At 35.2% G+C, this 15,057-nt stretch overlaps 1 protein-coding gene across 3 annotated transcripts in view; it reads right to left on the bottom strand.

Moving 5' to 3' along the window:
• dnaaf9 (dynein axonemal assembly factor 9) overlaps positions 1 to 15,057 on the bottom strand; it is a 144,777-nt gene that overhangs the window by 93,553 nt on the left and 36,167 nt on the right. For 2 of the 3 annotated variants that reach the window (XM_059965717.1, XM_059965715.1), the window contains exons 5-9: positions 11,118 to 11,214; positions 10,167 to 10,273; positions 7,863 to 7,940; positions 7,661 to 7,756; positions 7,164 to 7,280 (exon numbers count right to left, since the gene is read on the bottom strand). In XM_059965717.1, coding sequence (XP_059821700.1) covers positions 7,164 to 7,280; positions 7,661 to 7,756; positions 7,863 to 7,940; positions 10,167 to 10,273; positions 11,118 to 11,214 — 495 coding nt within the window. The remainder of the gene's footprint in view (positions 1 to 7,163; positions 7,281 to 7,660; positions 7,757 to 7,862; positions 7,941 to 10,166; positions 10,274 to 11,117; positions 11,215 to 15,057) is intronic. The other variant, XM_059965718.1, reaches the window with a different exon arrangement.

Below are 15,057 nucleotides of genomic sequence, written 5' to 3'. Positions count from 1 at the left end.
TAAGTTTTAACCTATGAAGCTGGGTTTGGTCTGGTGTTTTTTTTTACTATCACCATTGTTTATAGATGCTCTTTTTAATTTTTATAATATCTTTTTTTTATTCTTTTTTCTGTTTTGGATATAAACGTTTATATTTTGTAATAATGATTTACTTTTTTTTTCAAGATGTCGTTTCTTTGTCCCGTAAGACTTTGTTTTCTGTAAGCATTTATTTGTTTGCCTGTACTTAGAAATGGGACGAATGTTTTGGATTTTTTGGTCTTTTTTTTATATATTGTAGTCTCTTTGATAACTATTTTTTATTAAATTTCTTTTAATAGGTTGCTGAACTTACATTTGTATTTTGTAATATGGCTTTTCAAAATGTCATTTCTTCTTCCCATAAGCCTTTGCTTATGAAACGTCATCTTTCTTGTATTTGAATATGGAATTTTTTTTAAAGGTATATTACACTTTTAAATTTTAATGTTTATACTTTTTTATTAATGATTGTTTGTTTTATTATATTAGTTTTTTCATTCTGACTGATATATATATTTTTTTGCAACCCTATATTTAAATCTAGGTGTTACATAGTTTTTTTTAATCTTTTTATGGAGCTGCCATCTTGAAATGGGGGTAATGTTAGTATTAGATTATGCGCCTGCCGCTTGGCTTTCTTTCAAAGGGTGGGGGCAGGGGGGAGGGATCTTTTTTCACGCTTTTGATTTTTATTTTTTTGCTTTTATCTATGGGCCGACTTTAAATTATTAATATTGTTGAGGTGTCATGTTCTCCGGTTGCTCCTGAATCAATTTTCCTTCTTCCTGAATTATGGGTTATGTGTCTTTGTAACCTTTTATGATATACACAACAAATATTGGCATGATGGATAAATCTATTAACTTTATTTCTTGGAATACTAATGGTTTAAATCATCCGATTAAACGTAAAAAAATATTTAAAGTAATCCATAGATTGAACGCTAATATTATTTTTGCACAGGAGACCCATATTAGGAGGGAGGATAATCAGCGTTTTTTTAGGTTCTGGAACGGTCAACAATTTCACTCGAATTGTACCGCCAAAATTAGGGGTGTGTCTATTTTTATAGACCCCTCAATTTCGTTTACACATCATGAAATTATTTCTGATCCACAGGGCAGATTTTTGTTGATAACTGGTTCACTTTTTAGCCGAAAAGTGGTTCTAGTTAATATTTATGCTCCAAACTTTGACTGCCCTGAATTTTTTAAACGTTTATTTACTTCCCTTCCTAATCTAAATGAATATATGTTGATTATGGGTGGAGATTTTAATTGTTGTTTGAATCCTTCGATGGATAGATCTAAACCTATCCGTACTCTTCCGAATAGATCAGCCTTACTTATTAATTCTTCTATGGTTGATTCGGGAATTACTGAAATATGGCGGTTTTTGAACCCTAAAGATAAAGAATTTTCGTTTTTTTCACATGTATATCACAGTTATTCTAGAATTGATTATTTCCTTATTGATCATCGTTTATTAACAGATGTTATTGATTGTAAATATGATTCTATTGCTATTTCGGATCATGCACCTTTGAAGTTATCTATCAAGACTTTGGACTTTTCTAATAATACTAGATCTTGGAGACTTAACGCTACTTTGCTTCAAGATCCAGAATTCATCACCTACATAAAACAGCAAATTGACTTGTTTTTCTCAACAAACTATACAGAAGAGATTGACAGAGGAATACTTTGGGACTCTTTTAAGGCTTTCATCCGTGGACAAATTATCTCATATTCCGTCAGTAAAAAGAAAACAAAGATATTTAGATATCGCTTTATTAGTGGATAAAATTAAAGAAATTGATAAGATTTATTCCGTGACTCCAACCAAAGAACTTTATAAGAAGAGAGTTGAGCTTCAAATGGAACATAGTTTACTATTATCTTCTTCAATTGAAAATCAATTAATTAGGACCAGGGCTCAATTCTATATTCACAGTGATCGAACTGGTAAACTGTTAGCTAATCAATTAAAAGCTATTTCCACTAAGCAGCAAATTATTAAAATTCGTAAACAAGATGGTAATTTAACTACTGATCATAAAGAAATCAATAATACTTTTCAAGATTTTTATAAATCTTTATATCAATCAGAATTTGATGGTGACCTGTCCATGATGGATAATTTTTTTAACAATTTGAATATTCCTAAACTGATAGATGAAGATCGTAGCTTGTTAGATGCTCCTATCTCTATGGCCGAAATAGGAGAGGCTATCTCATCAATGAATTCAGGGAAAGCTCCTGGCCCTGATGGTTATATTCTAGAATTTTTTAAAACTTTTTCTTCTTTGCTTTCCCCTTGGTTATGTGAAATCTTTAATGATGCGTTTGCTAAGAAGAGATTACCTCAATCTTTTTATGAAGCTATCTCTCTAATTCTTAAAAAAGATAAAGATCCTACTTTATGTGCATCTTATCGCCCTATATCATTATTAAATGTAGATTCTAAGATTCTTACAAAAATTTTAGCCATTAGATTAGAAAAGGTACTATCACAGATTATTTCAGTAGATCAAACTGGTTTCATTAGGAATCGGTATTCCTTTTTTAATGTTAGAAAATTGATTAATATAATTTATACTTCATCACCCACAATCCCAGAATGTGTTATCTCATTAGATGCTGAAAAAGCTTTTGATAGAGTTGAATGGACATACTTATTTAATACATTGAGAAGTTTTAATTTTAGTCCCAACTTCATATCATGGATTAAATTAATATATTATAAACCTGTTGCTTCTGTTCTTACAAATAATTATAGATCCTCTTTTTTTTCAATTATCTCATGGCACGAGACAAGGTTGTCCCTTAAGTCCTTTATTATTTAATATCGCATTAGAATCTTTAGCCATTGCTATTCGTGAATCTCCTAATATTTTTGGTATTACCTGTAATGAGAAGTTATACAAATTATCACTTTATGCTGATGACTTGCTGTTATATATTTCTGATCCTGACAGGTCTATTCCCGCTATTTTATTCTTGTTGACTCAATTTGGTAGCTTTTCTGGTTATAAACTAAACTTGGATAAGAGTGAATTATTTCCCTTAAACGCACAAACTTTATTGAATGACAGGATACCATTTAAAGTTGTTACTGATAACTTTACCTATTTAGGTATAAAAATTACCAAGAAATATAAAGATTTATTTAGACTGAATTTTTTACCTATGCTTCATCAAATTCAACAACTTACTACAAGATGGTCTCCCTTATTCTTATCATTAATTGGTCGGATTAATGCTATTAAAATGATGATTTTACCGAAATTCTTATACTTATTTCAAGCCTTACCAATTTTTATTCCCAAATCTTTTTTCGACAACATTGATTCAAAAATTTCCTCATTTGTGTGGCAAAATAAAAACCCCAGGTTAAGTAAAAAACAATTACAAAAATCTAAAAAAGATGGTGGTTTAGCTTTACCTAACTTTAGATTTTATTATTGGGCAAATAATATTCGTAACTTAATGTATTGGAAATTAGATTTGGATTCACCACTGCGTCCGCAGTGGGTAAATTTGGAATGTAACGAGGTAAAGGGATATTCTCTATTCTCTGTTCTTGGTTCTTTTCTTCCTGCTGATTTAGTTAAATTCAATAAACAGATATCTAATCCTGTTATCAAACATACATTACGAATTTGGTTTCAATTTCGTAAGTTTTTTACTCTGAAAAACTTTGTTCTTGATAGCCCTATCTTACTTAATTTTTTTTTCAAACCTTCCTGGACAGATCAAGCTTTTAGCATATGGAAAAGGAAAGGTATAAAATGTTTTCGTGATTTTTTTTTGAAGATACTTTGATGTCCTTTGACCAACTTTCCAACAAATTTAAACTACCTAAATCTAATTTTTTCAGATATCTACAAATCAGAAATTTTTTACATAAAGTTCTACCAACTTTTCCCAATTCAACTTCAGTGGATTTCTCAGATTTGATTTTTACCTTAAACCCTTGTCAGAAGGGATTAGTAGCTTGTATTTATAATATGATTATGAAGATACAACCAGAAATATCAGACAGAATTAAACAAGAATGGGAAAAAGAACTTCGATATAATATTTCAACTGATAAATGGGAAAAAATTTTACAAATGGTTAATTTCTCTTCTATTTGTGCTAAACATGCTTTAATACAATTTAAAATTGTACATAGAGCTTATATGTCTAAAGATAAGCTTGCTCGATTTTACTCTTATATTAACCCGCAATGTGACAGGTGTCATCTAGAAGTGGCTTCATTGACCCACATGTTTTGGTCATGTCCCACTTTACATAACTATTGGAAGGACATATTTGTTACCATTTCTTCTATTTGGAATATTGATTTACAACCTCATTTCATTACTGCAATTTTTGGCATAACAAATGAGGATGGTATTCAGTTTTCTCCTTCAATCAGACGAATGATTGCTTTTGCAACATTAATGGCCAGAAGGTCTATATTACAAAACTGGAAAGAAGTGAATCCTCCTACCACGTCTCAGTGGCTTTCCCAAACTATTTCATATCTAAGTTTAGAAAAAATCAGAAGCACTATTTTTGACCCATCAGTCAAATTTGAAGAAACTTGGGGACTGTTTATTCGACATTTTCATATGAATTAATCTGATCTTTTCCAGACCTTCTTTCTGCTTATTCTTGTTCAGGTATGGAGTTCCGGAGTTTTTTTTTGACATTATCACATACTTATAAACTGTTACTATTGCCCATGTTAGTTTAGTTTAGTGCTTTTTTTTTTAATCAATATACATTTTCTTTTACTTATTTTTAATTCTTTTTTCTTTTTTGACGATTATTTTTTGTTTTTTTTTCATATGTAATTTTCAGACTTGATTGATTAATGTACTTTTTTCTGTTGATGTTTTAATAGGATATTATTATCTTATTATCAATGTAATTTCAAGTCTATTGTATTCATAACCTATTCATTATTATGTTATGTTTTTCTTTATATATATATGAAACTTAATAAAAAGATTGAAAAAGAAAGAAAGGAAAGGGGCTGCAGTAAAGCTAATTTTGATGGCATTAGACAGGAATTTACAAAAGTTGATTGTTAAAGTTATTACCAGGTAAAGGGACATCTAGCAAGACATTAACATGAAGAGCAAAGCTGGCAGGGTCAGGGAAATCTGTCTGACGAAGGATTTTGAGCCTCAGCACAGGAAAAAGAGATGCTTATGTCAGATATAGACAATTGAAATCAAATGAGTCTCTTGAGGAGTTGGAGATGTGCCTAGGAAACTAAGAGGTCTCCCGGGGACATGATGTATCTTTAGCAAATAAGGAAAAGGGAAATCCAAAAAGACTCTGTAAGTACAGGTTACTCAAGATTATGAATGGGTTCCATTCCTGAGAATTATTCCTAGCCCAAACAGTTCACAAGGTAGACACGCTACCACCTAGAAATATATTTAATTAAGAAGATAGGCCAACCAAGAGCAATTAAGAGTCATCGAAGACTATGGCACAGAAACAAGCCCTTTGTCTCATCTAGTTCATGCTGAACCATGCTGGGTCCTTGGCAGAGATCTGCGTATTTTCATTCGCCAGCATATGGCAAGTTTACCTATTAGCCATGACTAATGTGGTGCCTTTACTTAAGAATGGCTACAAGGGCAACAGCCCACTGAGCTGAACATTAGTGGTAACACACACAAGATGCTGAAGGAGCTCAGCAGACCGGGCAACATCTGTGGAAAAGAATAAACACTAGACGTTTCAGGCAGAGACTTCATCAGTTTTGAAGGATGGTCATCGGCCTGAAACAGTGACTGTTTACTCTTTTCCAAGCATGCTGCCTGGCCTCCTGAGTTCCTCCAGCATTTTGTGTTTGTTGATTGGATTTCCAGAACCTGCAAATTTTCTCAAGTTTAACATAAGTGGTGTGCAAGTTCCTCAAAAAAAAGATTTTGAAAGTTAAGGGCTGTCTGCATTTGGAAAAGCAATGACTGAGTAGGGATGGTCACATTACTTTGGGAAAAGCCATTGATGAATCTGTTTTCTGACTGAAGAGGTGACCAAAAGGATTGATGAGAATAGGGACCAAATGAAGGCAATGGTATTTGCTCAAGAAGGCACCTTGGTCAGAATGGATGAGTTGGATCTACAGGACCATTTCCATGTTGCATAATTCTATGACTATATAAAATTACAGAGCTGTATAAAAAAGTGCATTCTGCTCTTCAGCACAACTAACTCTGACCCCTAGAATCCAGAAGCAGAGTAGGAGCAGGAGGACCTCTATTATATCGGTGCAATACGAACACCACCAAAAAGCAAGTCATGAATTTACACAGTATTCAATTTCCATGAATAGAAGAGCTCTGCTAAAATCCTAACTCATAAACTGAAGTAAAAAGCAGAAAACCGTAGGCCAGTTAGCATAAACTCTCTTATTAGAAAACTGGAACTTATTGTAGTAGCAGTAGGGCGTTGAGAAAAATCACAGCTAAAAAGTGGCACGTGGCATTGTAACAGAAAATCACATTCAACAAATTATTATAGTTTTGACAATGTAATTAGTAAGCTGGATAGACAATTATGCATATGCCGCATCTGTGTATTTCTAAAACACATGAAATGGGTGTCACAGAAAAGGTTACTCCACAAGTTACAAGCTCCTGGAGGTCATGCACAGAGGTTTTTCTTACACAAAGTAGGTAAATTTCAAATTGGCATGTGTTAACTTTAACTGGTGGGATGCCATGGAATAAGTGTAGGAACTGAACTATTTATAATCTATATTAATGATGGATGAAGTATTGCTGCTTTGTACTAATTTATTATAAGGGGCATTATGTGGAAGTACCTTACAAAGGCAGAAAACTCTTTGTAAAAGACACGGAGGACAGTATGCATCAAATAAGCAATAAATTTTAAAATAATACTCTTAAGAAAATGAATGTATATTAAATACATTGCATCATTTTAATTATGCAAAATGCCAATTAAAAACATCAGTCCCAAATTTCATCCAAATTTTGGAAATGTTTGTATAAATGTTTGTAACAGTTGTCATGAATTTCCACTGGTTTCATTCGAAGTTAGCGGGGCAATCTGCCAAAAGCACTGCAGCTTTCTCTTGCAGGGTTACAAAGAGAATTCCATACCCCTTACCATCATGCCTCCTGCTACTTGATCCATGAAAGAGCATTGGCGTTGAAAGCCAGGAAGAAGTTTGCAGCCCATTTGTCTGCTCTTCCAGTTATATGAGGTATATCTGGAGGCAAGTGGCTGTGAAAGGGGCAGGGTAATAGAGTTAGGGGTAAAATAAGGAAAGACAATTTAATGAAATACCGAGGAGAAGCAAAACCACATTAACCATAATCTAACATAACATTTAGGATGCCAAATCTGAACATTTGATTTTTACCACAATGTTAGTGAAACCATCTTCTTTACAACCTTAGACCAAATTCTGAGGCAAGATCAAAATGCTCAGCCAAACAATGCTCAGGAAAAGAAAATGTAGTTATAAATTAACTTTGTAAAATTTTCTTGCAGACAAAATTCTTGCTGACATAGTTTTTTGGCCATGTGAGTGAAGTACTTTTATCCAAAATAAATGTTAAGAACTTCTACTATAAATTATATATTTTTTTTAAATTTCCCACCTCTCCAGCTTGTGCTTCTGAAAGTTCCAGTATTGAGGAAGAATTCTCAAAGTTAGAAAAGAAGCTGTTCCACTGTTTTTCAAATGCCGTCAAATCCTGAAATACAATGAAGTCAAAACCAAATTCAGAGCAGGTAATAGTGATGGAAGTTAGTACTATTATGATGTAACTTATTCCATTATGTTTGCAAACAAAACCTTACCTCAGTGATCAAGACTTCCAGAGAAACTGGATCCAAGCTGCTATACACTTGCCAAAGTTCCTCACTAGCATCAAACAGCTGCAACAGAAAAAGTGAAAGTAGCAACTTGACACTAAATTATTAACTAGCATTTTCTTTGTACAAAATAAAAATGAGTTACAATAATGTACTTAATTAGATATTAGATGGTACATTGACACATGGTCATTACAATTAAACAAAATGTGCCATTTCTTTATCTGTAGTTCAATATTTTTTAAATTTTAAATAAAAATTAATACAATTAAGCAAACTTGAAAACTATTTATCCTTCACAATGAATTAATGTTACTGAAATTTGTATTATAATTTATCATGCTTATTTAAATTTCTATGGTTTGTACAGACTGTGACTTCAATTTATTGCTAATAATCAGCCACTACTGAAAATTACCATCAGTTAAATATGATATTAGTTAGTCCATGAAATATCACATTAAAATTAGAAACTGGCTATTTTTTCATAGACTTTTTTTTGTCACTTCCTGAACAGAAAACTTATCAGGTCACTCCTTCTCCACCCATTGTAAATTTTGATGGCCATCTTCATAATAATAATCATCCAGCTTTACCCATCATGTCAAGTAACAATTACACCACCAGATGGTTTCTTGTTATCTTTGTTGTTTTTACTTCAAATTTGAATGTTGATTTACTCATCTGACAAACAATAACAAAACTGTGTCTAAACAGTAAAAACAAAATGAAAGAAACATATTAACAAACTCTAAGGATTTCAGTGAGGTTATCATTTAAATTTTTTGCTCTCCCAATAATCATTGTTAGGACTTGACATCCATTTACAGTCCAATTGGGTGCAGATGACTTAATTTACCAGGATGTTTCTTTAATAATGTACAGCTACACATTCTGCTTTGTTTCATTATTTTAAAACAAATTATGTTGAAGAACAAATTCTAGTTTTATTTGAAAGCTAACTTCGGGTAGCATTCTGCTTTTATTCCAAGCAACAACTATTTTCACTTTAGAGGCAAAGGCTTTAATTACGAATGATTTTACAACAGAAACAACAAATTGTTTTCTTCAATTTACTTCATAACAGTACAAGCGGATAGTAAACAGAGAATGTGAACCAAATAGGTAGAGAGAAGGAATGCAAGAAATTGGTGAAGATAAGAGAAACTGTCACCTATCCTGATGGAATAGCTGAAAGAAATCAGAAAGCTGGAAATGAGGATACCAAGATTTTGCTAGTAATTCAAGAAAACTGAAAAAGTGCTGCAAGACTTATAAAATGAAAAAAAGTATATTCAATTTTCCATGGTCACCCCTTACTTTAGTTTCCGGAACCACAGTCTCCCAAATCCTCACCTATAGTCTAAACCAGAGGGAAGGTAATGATCAACAAATGGATTATTTGAATCATTGGGCTCTCTTCCAAGGACGATGGGAGGGATTAGAGGAGGAGGGCTGGCGATATCAGTCAAGGAAAATGTCACGGCAGTTCTCAGTCAGGACAGATTGGAGAACTCATCTGGTCAGGTGTTATGGGTGCAACTGAGTAATAAGAAAGATATGACTACACTAATGGACTATATCATAGACCACTCAACAGTCCAAAGTATTTAGAGGAACAAATTTGTAGAGACTGGTGCAAGAAACACCAGGTTGTTTTGGTAGGTGATTTTAACTTTCCATATATTGACTGGGACTCCCATATTGTAAATGGACTAGACATAGAGAAGGTTGAAAGAGTAAAGAGAAAATTTACAAGGATGTTGCCGGACTGGAGGATCCGAGTTATGAGGAAGAATTGAATAGGTTAGAACTTTATTCCTTGAAATTTAGAAGATGGAAGGGAGAGTTGATAGAAGTATACAAAATTATGAGAGGTGTTTATAGGGTAAATGCAATCAGACTTTTTCCCACAAAGGTTGGGTGGGATTACAACCAGAAGTCATGGATTAAGGGTGAAAGAAAAAATTTTTAAGGGGAACATAAGAGAAAATACCTTCACTCAAGAGGGTTGTGAGTGTGGAACAAGCTGCTGGCACAGGTGGAGTATGAACTTTTAAAATCCATATAATCAATTTTAAATTTTGGCTCTGGTAGCTTTTTTCAGTAGCTTCCCAAATGAAATCAAGGAACACAAAGCTCCAGAGGGACTCAGCAGGTCAGACAGCATCAATGGAGGGAAATGTATGGTTGACATTTCACATAATCATCATTCAATTTATTGTGAACCTTAATGTTATGATATTGGCACAACTCTGTCTAGCACTTACATAAATTTAAATTTAATACCTCATGTTTCATTGTAAAAAACTCCCCTCCTCCAATTCCTTCCAGGGCAAATGCTTGTACAATGGGCCACTTCTCAACAATGAACATGTCAAACTTCTGAACATGGCCTATAAACAGTAATGGTCACACAATGATAAGCACAATGAGGTGATCAACAAATAGAAATACATAATGCAATAAACAACAAGATGTAGTTAATTCATTAATTGTACTACAGAAGGGGAAAGAAAAAACAAAATTACCCTACAGGTGAATGTTTCACTACACTTTTAACTAACTAAATGCAATTCAATGTTATTGGGCAAATTTCAAGTAGATCAAAACCTATTCTGGGATTTTATTTCTGTCCAATGCACCCTGATACAAATCCACCTCAAAAAGCAGAAATTCAACAATGTGGTCTAAAAAAACAGTAATTTCTCTTTAATACAGTTCATTTTTATATGGCATCATTAAATACCTATGGCACAGGAAGTCATTTAGCCCACTGCATGCACCTCCAATACAGCAATTCACTATTTCGCCCACCAGCTTCTCCATAGCTTTGCAAATTTTTCTGCATCACATATTTATCTAATTTCCTCTTCAAGGCCAGGTCTGCATGCAGCACGTTCCAGATTCCAAACACATGCTGCATAAAATCTCATTACTCATTTTCTTTCCTTTTAAACCTTTACACATCAGGAATCAAAGCCAAAGTGTTTAGCATGTATCCAGAATCTTGAAAGAGTCACAGTAACAAATTTTATGAATGAAAAGTTAAATAGAGATTCAGCACAACCCAGAAGCTGATATTTCAAATCCTAGCCTGAATATTTATGCAGAAAGCATTTTACATTTTAGAGGAAGAATGAAGAACCCATAAAAAAAGACAGAAATTAAAACACTGTTAGGATTTGCCTAATTTTTTTACTTTACACTTATAATGTTGGGAAACAGTTTTGCCTTTACCCTGAAAACTGTATGGAACTTGAATTCGGCTACAGTCTTGTACCATATTGACAAAGCTGGTAATTTTAAATTCTTCTGCCATCTCTTCATCTTCATACTAAGGAAAGAAATTTAAAATTTGTAAGTTATAGTGTAACATTTTGATTCTGTAGTGATAGAATATGGTATCTTAGAAAACTAGATGGGTAATTACCATGAGCATGGAAAGACAGTTAGCTGCAGATTCTCCTCTAAGTCTCAAAATGTCTTGGAAATACATCAGTGCTTGGGCATGTAAAAGGATCAGTCTCAGAATGCCTTGCCTACTACCATGACTGCATGGTAGTCACTGCAATGTAGCATGCGGTTAAGTCATCACTACCATTCATGTTCTGAAGGTCCAATTAGTAGGAGCAATTTACATTCAATCTAGCCAGCAAATTCCATACACAAAATTATCTGCAGAGAGCAATTTTTTATTCTTAAAATATGGCTGGTTATTGTCTTTTCCATCATGAAGTTATTGTGCTTCCTGAGACTTTTGAAGTGACAAAGCCTTCACCCACTCTGCTTAAAATATCTTAAAAGATTATTTCCTTAAATTAACACAAGTGACTTTTTTTAATGTTTCAAATATACATGAATTTCTTTGTGGTAACAGCATTACAACAAACTCAACTCAAAATTTATGCAGTTAATAATCTGTATTAATTTTCTCTTGAGTTAGCTTACTCTCAAGCACATAAGGGACAAGCTCAATCTTGTATACTGCAGATTGAAACTTTGATGTAGACTTCCGCGGCACCTAGGGTCAACTCGAGTAGTAGCAGTACTCTCAATGGTTACAATTAAATATTCCCATTTCAGCCTGATACAGCTAAAAAGCACAACTGCTTCCTAAGTCAGTAAAGTCAACAAAGATGTCTTAATGAGTTTAAGCAAACTATCACTGCTTAAAACCGATTGAAACAACACTGATTTGGGTTGGGAGTGCCCATGTAGGACACTTTGGAGGATACGGGGGTGTGGAGCGGGGTTACAAGTGCGTTTAAGGAAACTGGGTTTTAAACTCCCAATACCGACTATCTTGCTGGCAAACATGCAGTCTCTGGTGAATAAAATCAATGATCTCAGAGCTAGGGTGCTGAATTAGAGGGACATTAGGATCCTGGTCAACCTCTTCCATGCGGGATGCAGTGATTCAGATTGACGGGTTTACTATACACCATCAGGACAGATCTATAGAGTCTCTCAAAAGCAGAGGTGGAAGAGTATGTCCCATCATCAACTCTTTTTGGTGCACAAACATATCAGTGCTGTCCCAATTCTGCTGAACAGACCTGGAATATACAGTAAAGTGCTGTCCTTTTTATCTACCACAGGAGTTCTCTGGGGTCATTTTGGTAGCAGTGTACATTCCACCTCAGGCCAATGTCAAGCAGGCTTCAGATGATCTGAGCAATGGGATCAACATGCACAAAACAGCACACCCTAACGCTTTCACCATCATTTTAGGAGATTTTAACCAGGATAGTCTGAAAAAACCACGAAGCACTACCATGAAGAGATCACTTGCAATACTAGAGGAAACAACACACTGGACCATTGCGACACCACCATCAAGTATGCCTACTGTGCTATTCCACACCCTCACCAAGCTGTACTTTTACTCCTTGAGTACAGGCAGAGACTGAAGACTGCAGCACCAGCAGTAAGGACCAAGAAGGAATAGATAAAGCAAGTAAAGGAGCGCCAACAGGACGGCTTTGAATCGGTGGACTGGACTGTATTCAGGGATTCATCTTCGAACCTGGATGAGTATGCTGCATTTGTTACCAAATTCATTAAAACCTGTGTGGTTGAATGTGTGCCCACAAACACTTGTTATACATTCCCAAACCAAAAGCCATGGATGAACCAGGAGGTATGTCATCTGCTGAAGGCTAGTTCTGTGGTATTCAAGTATAGCAACCCAAGTCTGTCCAAGAAAACCAGGTATGATTTGCGAAGGGTTATCTCAAGGGCGAAGAGACAATTTCGAATGAAGTTGGAGGTGACATCGGATGCTCTGGCAGAACTTTGGCAAGGTCTGCAAGATATTACTTCCTACAAAATGAAACCCAATAGCATGAATGGCAGCGATGCTTTACTACCAGATGAACTCAACACTTTCTATTCACCATCTGAAAGGGAGAACACAACTACAGCTGTGAATAACGTTTCGGCACCCAGTGACCCTGTGACTTCCGTCTCAGAGGCCGATGTTAGGCTGTCTTTAAAAAGAGTGAACTCTCGCAATTCCTGATGGAGTACCTGGTAAAGATCTGAAAACCTGTGCCAACCAACTAGCAGCAGTACTCAAGGACAGTTTCAACCTCTCACTGCTATGGGCAGAAGTTCCCACTTGCTTCAAAAAGGCAACAATTATACCAGTGCCTAAGAATAATGTGGACTGCCTTATTGACTATCGCCCAGTAGCATTCACATCAACAGTCATGAAATGCTTTGAGAGGTTGGTTATGACTAAACTGAACTTCTGCCTCAGTAAGGACCATTGCAATTTGCCTATCGCCACAATAGGTCAATGGCAGACACAACCTCAATGTCTCTCCACATGGCTTTCGACCACCTGGACAACACAAACACCTACGTCAGGATGCTGTTTAGCACCTAAAACCATCATTCCCACAATCCTGATTGAGAAGTTGCAGAACCTGGGCCTCTGTACCTCCCTCTGCAACTGGATACTCAACTTCCAAACTGGAAGACCACAATCTGTGCAGATTGGAGATAACATATCCTCTCGCTGACCATCAACACTGGTGCACCTCAGGGGTGTGTGCTTAGCCCACTGCTCTACTCTCCATATACACATGACTGTGTGGCTAGGCATAATTTAAGTACCATCTATAAATCTGCTGACAACACCACCATTGTTGGTAAAATCTCAGGTGGTGACAAGAGGCCATACAGGAGTGAGATAGGCCAACTAGTGGAGTGGTGCCGCAGCAACAACCTGGCACTCAACTTCGGTAAGATGAAAGAGCTGATTGTGGACTTCAGGAAGGGCAAAACGAAGGAACACATACTAATCCTCAGAGGGATCAGAAGTGGAGAGAGTGAACAGCTTACAGTTCCCGGGTGTCAAGATCTCTGAGGATCTAACTTGGTCCCAATAGATCGATGTAGTTATAAAGAAGTCAGGACAGCTGCTATACTTTACTAGAAGTTTAAAGATATTTGGCATGTCAACAAATACACTCAAAAACTTCTATAGTTGTACCGTGGAGAATATTCTGACAGGCTACATCACTGTCTGGTATGGAGGGGCTACTGCACAGGACCGAAAAAAGCTGCAGAAGGTTGTAATTTAGTCAGCTCCATCTTGGGTACTAACCTACAAAGTACCCAGGACATCTTTCGGGAGCGCTGTCTCAGAAAGACAGCTTCCATTATTAAGGACCTCCAGTACCCAGGACATGCCCTTTTCTTACTGTTACCTTCAGGCAGGAGGTACAGAAGCCTGAAGGCTTCTCAGTGATTCAGGAACAGCTTCTTCCCCTCTGCCATCCGATTCCTAAATGTACATTGAATCTTTAGACACGACCTCACCTTTTTTTTTTAAACATATACAGTATTTCTGTGTTTGCATTTTTTGTAGCTATTCAATATGTATACTATAATTGATTTACTTATTTATTATGTTTTTTATTTATTATTTTCCTTTCTCTGCTAGATTATGTATTGCATTGAACTTCAGCTGCTAAATTAACAAATTTCACGTCACATGCTGGTGATAATAAACCTGATTCTGATTCTTCAATCAAGAATGAAATGTTATAAAATGTATTGAATGGGCATTATTCCAATCAGAATAATTTGTTAAATTTCTCAGAGAATACTATGGAACACGTAATAGAGGATATGACTGGTGTGATAAAGCTTAATAAAGAAAGAAAAT

Source organism: Hypanus sabinus, chromosome 3 (assembly GCF_030144855.1).
Source record: "Hypanus sabinus isolate sHypSab1 chromosome 3, sHypSab1.hap1, whole genome shotgun sequence".
In the NCBI taxonomy this organism is placed as follows: Eukaryota; Metazoa; Chordata; class Chondrichthyes; order Myliobatiformes; family Dasyatidae; genus Hypanus; species Hypanus sabinus.
This window is presented reverse-complemented; position numbering and strand designations above follow the sequence as displayed.